The sequence below is a fragment of the Mesoplodon densirostris genome, chromosome 18, assembly GCF_025265405.1.
Source record: "Mesoplodon densirostris isolate mMesDen1 chromosome 18, mMesDen1 primary haplotype, whole genome shotgun sequence".
Taxonomy (NCBI): domain Eukaryota; kingdom Metazoa; phylum Chordata; class Mammalia; order Artiodactyla; family Ziphiidae; genus Mesoplodon; species Mesoplodon densirostris.
In genome coordinates this window covers 44231924-44236411 of record NC_082678.1, presented here as the reverse complement: position 1 = coordinate 44236411, position 4488 = coordinate 44231924, and the positions used below count along the sequence as shown (strand labels likewise).

Genomic DNA, 4488 nt, shown 5'->3' with positions numbered 1-4488 from the left:
GGGAATCCTTTCACAACGCATACATGTATCAAATCACGATGTACACTTTAAATATCTTACAATTTTGTACGTCAATTATACCTCAATAAAGCAGAACTTAAAAAAATACCTTAGGAACTCTAGATAATCTTTTAAAAGTTAAGGGGGGAAAAAAAAACCAACTCAAAACAATGGCAGTGCGCCAATCTCCCAGGGCTTATTCCTCTCCCACAAGGAGAAGGTCCCCCTCCCCCAGCCCTGCCATTTCCTTGGCCAGGCGGTCGGCTCCCCTAGCTGCCCTTGCTCAGCCCAGCCTCGCAGATCCAGTGGTAGGGTCTCTGGCACGCGTCGTCATTCCACTTGCCATCGGGGTGGAAGTGGGCACAGTCCTCGCCCCCACCCAGCCCGTGCCCTTGCCAGTCGTCCGGCTGGCCTGGCTTCCAGTTCCTGAGGGGAGAGGACAACAGGCAGCTAGGGAGGCACGGAATCCAGGTCAGGGAGAAGGGCTGAGGGTCAGACCCTGGAGGGACCGAGCTGAACGAGGAAGAAGGGCACAGAAACCCGCGGCACTCACTTGAAGTTGGTCTCATAGTCCGTTCCATCCGCCCATTTCCAGACTCCATCCAGATCACTGAGGCCCATCCAGGTGTAGGAGGAGCCTATATGGGCCTGGACAAAATCCTGGGACAACAGAAGGGCAGTGGTGACTTCTCCCCACCCTGCCAACTCCTTGGACTAGCAGTTCTGAACTTCACGTGTTCATTAAACCCTTCGAGGAGATTCGGGTTGTTTATCCCAACGCCCGGGGCCAATTAAACCTCTGAGGGTCTGGCTCAGATGGCAGTCATTGTTAAAAGCTCCCCAGGTGATGCCAATATGTAGCCAAGGCGGAGAACCATTCTCTTCAATGGGACGTGTCTCGGACCTGCGCTCTAGGGGCCTCACCTGTTCCTCTCTGGAGTTGATGACCACCAGGTAGGCGTCCTCCAGCTGGCAGTGCTTCTCAGCCTCGGGCCAGGGCTTCCCCGAGGAAGAGAACCAGTAGCATTTGCCTTCATGCTCCAGCCAATTGGTAGGACAGCAGTTGTTTTGCGAGCCTAAGGGGCCGGGGCAGGGGAGGGTCTGAGGTGCTGTCCAGAGGGACGTGGGCAGACACTGGGGCCGGCCCACCCCGTGCAGCCCTCACCATTGCTCTTGAGAGCAGGCATGTTGCAGGTCAGGGAGTTCAGGTTCTTGACCAGCTGTTGGACTCGCAAGAGCATTTCGGAATAACCTGGGACGCACACGGATGGGCAGTGGGGACAGTGCCCTGGGTGTGGCTTCTGCTCCTTGAGTCCCTGGAGACCAGAGGTCCACACCTTGGGCCCAGCCTAGGAACCCCCTTGCCCTCCCACACGCCTCATGCCCAGGTTGGGGGGAGCAGGGGCCTGACCTGCTTTGAGTTCCTGCAGCTGGTTCTCCAGGCTGCTCTCCAGAGAAAGCACCTTGTCATTCAAGTTACGGGCTGGAGGGGAGGGCACCACGTGACTGCTCCCATTTCTCCCCCACCCTGAGTGCCTGGCACTCACCCCTGCACACACTCTCCCGAAGGGTCTCTCACCTGCTTGCAGTTCCTGCTTGTGACTTTCCACCTCAGCTTTCAGAGATGTTATCATTTCCTGCAAACTTCCACCTGGAGAACACAGGGACTCAGGGCTCAGGAGTCAGTTCCTCCCCCCCTCCCACCGCACCCCACCACAGTCCAGAGCCCCCGTCCATACCAGGCTCACCCTGGGATTTCAGTGCCTGGACCTCAGCTGTAGTGTTTGAAGTGAAGTTGCTGAAAGTTGTTCTCAGGGTTGCCAGGTCCCTCTGAAACTTGGAATCTGATCAGGCGGATGAGACAATCAGTGCTAAGGGTTATCAGGCCCTCTGTGCCAGCACTGGGCAGGGCACTTGACATGCATTATGTCATTGGGTCCCTACAGCGTGACCCCGCCCAAAGGGATGGGCACTATTTTTTTTTTTTTTTTTTTTTTTTTTTGCGGTACGCGGGCCTCTCACTGTTGTGCCCTCTCCCGTTGCGGAGCACAGGCTCCGGATGCGCAGGCTCAGCAGCCATGGCTCACGGGCCCAGCCGCTCCGCGGCATATGGGATCCTCCCGGACTGGGGCACGAACCCGTATCCCCTGCATCGGCAGGCGGACTCTCAACCACTGCGCCACCAGGGAGGCCCGGCACTATTTTTATACAATATTGCAGGTGAGGAAACTAAGGCTTAGAGAGGGGCCGTAATTTGACCTCATTCCCCAACTGATAAGTGACAGGGCCAGCAGTCATCCTCATTTATCACTCTCGCCACCAGTGCCCCCACCACTGCACCCCATTATTTCTGTCTTCCCTGCCCACCCTGTGCCCCTCACTTTGGGATGCGATCACACAGATGCCGACCAGCAGGAGGAGGCTGAGGCCCAGGGAGAGCAGGAAGGAGCGGGTGCTGGAGAGGAGCCGCTGCAGGAAGGTCTTGAGGGCAGGCAGCCCTGCAAGAGGAGAGGGTGTCAGGACGAGGAGGGTCCAGGACTTGAGAGAGACGGGGAGGAGGATAGGACCACGGGGACCTGCAGGGAGGAGGCTGCTGCAGCTGATGCTGGGGGGAGGCTGGACAAGGAGAATTGTGGGCAGGGGGACGTCCAGGCCACTGACCCCTCATGTACCAGCACAAGTGCTCAGTCACACGGGCTCCTCACACCCCTGGGGACACATGTACACAAAGACACACAGACAGGGGATGATGGCGATGTATAAGGTCTTATCATCAGAGCTGGGGCACCAGGCAGGAGGACCAAAGGAGAGAGATGGCGACTACCTTAGAAGGCTCACACTCATCAGTGAAAACAAGTTAGAAAATAGGTTTACTAATATGAGGCACATTGCACTTGCCCATAGGAACACACACTGCTGACCTCTGGATTAATAAGCAGAAGTACAAGTAGGACATAACTATAGGAGAGAAGAGATTTACTGTTGGCCATTAAGGTAAAGACTCTACGAAGAAGTTATTCCTCATGACTTTGGAAATACGGGCTTCCCTGGTGGTGCAGTGGTTAAGAATCCAGCTGCCAATGCATGGGACACAGGTTCGAGCCCTGCTCCGGGAAGATCCCACATGCCGCAGAGCAACTAAGCCCGTGCGCCACAACTACTGAGCCTGCGCTCTAGAGCCTGTGAGCCACAACTACTAAGCCCACATGCCACAGCTACTGAAGCCCACGTGCCTAGAGCCCGTGTTCCGCAACAAGAGAAGCCACCGCAACGAGAAGCCTGCGCACCACAACGAAGAGTAGCCCGTGTGCAGCAACGAAGACCCAATGCAGCCAAAAATAAATAAATAAATAGATTAATTAAAAAAAAAAGACTTTGGAAATAAAACAAGGAATAATAAAATTCTGGAAAATGTACACTAGGTGCTTTTAACATGCCCAGGCTGGGAGGCAACGATCATTATGGCTGCAATGGTTTTAAAAGACAATATTAGCAATTTCCTTCAGTGTAATTCATCTGGGTCTATGTTTTGTTATTCCTGGAATTGTCCACAATAATAATAGCTACAATAAATAGCCAGTAAATCTTTTAAGTGGCAAAATTAAAAAAAAAAAGAGAGAGAAAGAAAATGGGTTTACTCTCATGCCCTTCCCCAGAGCACAGGAAGCCAGGACTGCTGTGGACCTTGAATCGTGTTTTTATTGGGGTCCCCAGAGGCTGGGGCCTCCCCTTCAGAGTGAGAGACCCCACCAGTACATATGGTAGAGGTGCAGACATGACATGACAGCAGAAATCCTTCTAAACATATTCAGAGGAGATTTTAGGAAAGACCGTTTCCCCATTCATCTTACCATCTATAACCCCCTGGCTTTTCTTCTCACTCTCCAAGTACTGGAGGTCTTCATACTTCACTGACATGTTTGGACCAACACGGCCTCTGAGGCTGTCGGAGCTGAAGTAGAGGCAGGGCCAGCGGCCAGGCTGGGGAAGGAGCTGGGATAAAGATGGAGGCTGGGACCAGGTAGGACCCGCGGGCAGGGCTGGAGATAAGGGAAGAGATGAGGGTTGAGAAGCAGCCCAGGGTCAAGGCTAGCAATGGGGACGGGCTTGGCTTTGCAGCTGAGGTCAGAAGTGGGGTCAGGATTGGGCTTTGAGCTAGGGTCAGGTTGAGTTTGGGGTTGGCAGTGCAGGTAAAGTTGGAGCTAATGTATTGCTAGGACTGGGTCTAACACTGGGAGCTGGAATCAAGGTTGCGTCTCCTGCTAGGATTGGGGTCAGTACTCATGTTGAAGCCATGGATGGAGTTGGACCGAAGCTTGGTGCTGAAGTTGGAAATAGGAGAGAGTTGAGGTTCAAGCTTAGGTAGGGGCTGGTGTTAAGATTCAAGCTGACTTGGGACTTCCCTGGTGGTCCAGTTGTTGGGACTCCCTGCTTCCACTGCAGGGGGCACAGGTTTGATTCCTAGTTGGGGAACTAGGATCCCGCGTG

At 54.0% G+C, this 4488-nt stretch overlaps 1 protein-coding gene across 1 annotated transcript; it reads right to left on the bottom strand.

The window, feature by feature from the left end:
• Positions 1-269: 269 nt before the first annotated feature.
• Positions 270-3918, bottom strand: LOC132478682 (C-type lectin domain family 10 member A-like). Its single transcript, XM_060082008.1, has 9 exons — positions 3852-3918; positions 2382-2498; positions 1740-1844; positions 1580-1651; positions 1412-1483; positions 1166-1252; positions 925-1076; positions 554-660; positions 270-426 (listed from the first exon to the last, which is right to left on the bottom strand). Exons 1-9 carry the CDS (start codon positions 3916-3918, stop codon positions 270-272), a joined length of 936 nt encoding a protein of 311 aa, XP_059937991.1.
• Positions 3919-4488: the final 570 nt, after the last annotated feature.

Excerpts from the sequence above, each read along its gene's own strand:
- LOC132478682 (XM_060082008.1), bottom strand. The coding sequence starts at position 3,918 with ATGTCAGTGAAGTATGAAGACCTCCAGTACTTGGAGAGTGAGAAGAAA. Across the intron at positions 1,484-1,579 it reads CAAGCAGGAACTGCAAGCAG|CCCGTAACTTGAATGACAAG; the intron begins GTGAGAGACCCT and ends CCTCCCCTCCAG. Across the intron at positions 1,253-1,411 it reads GCTGCAGGAACTCAAAGCAG|GTTATTCCGAAATGCTCTTG; the intron begins GTCAGGCCCCTG and ends TGTGCGTCCCAG.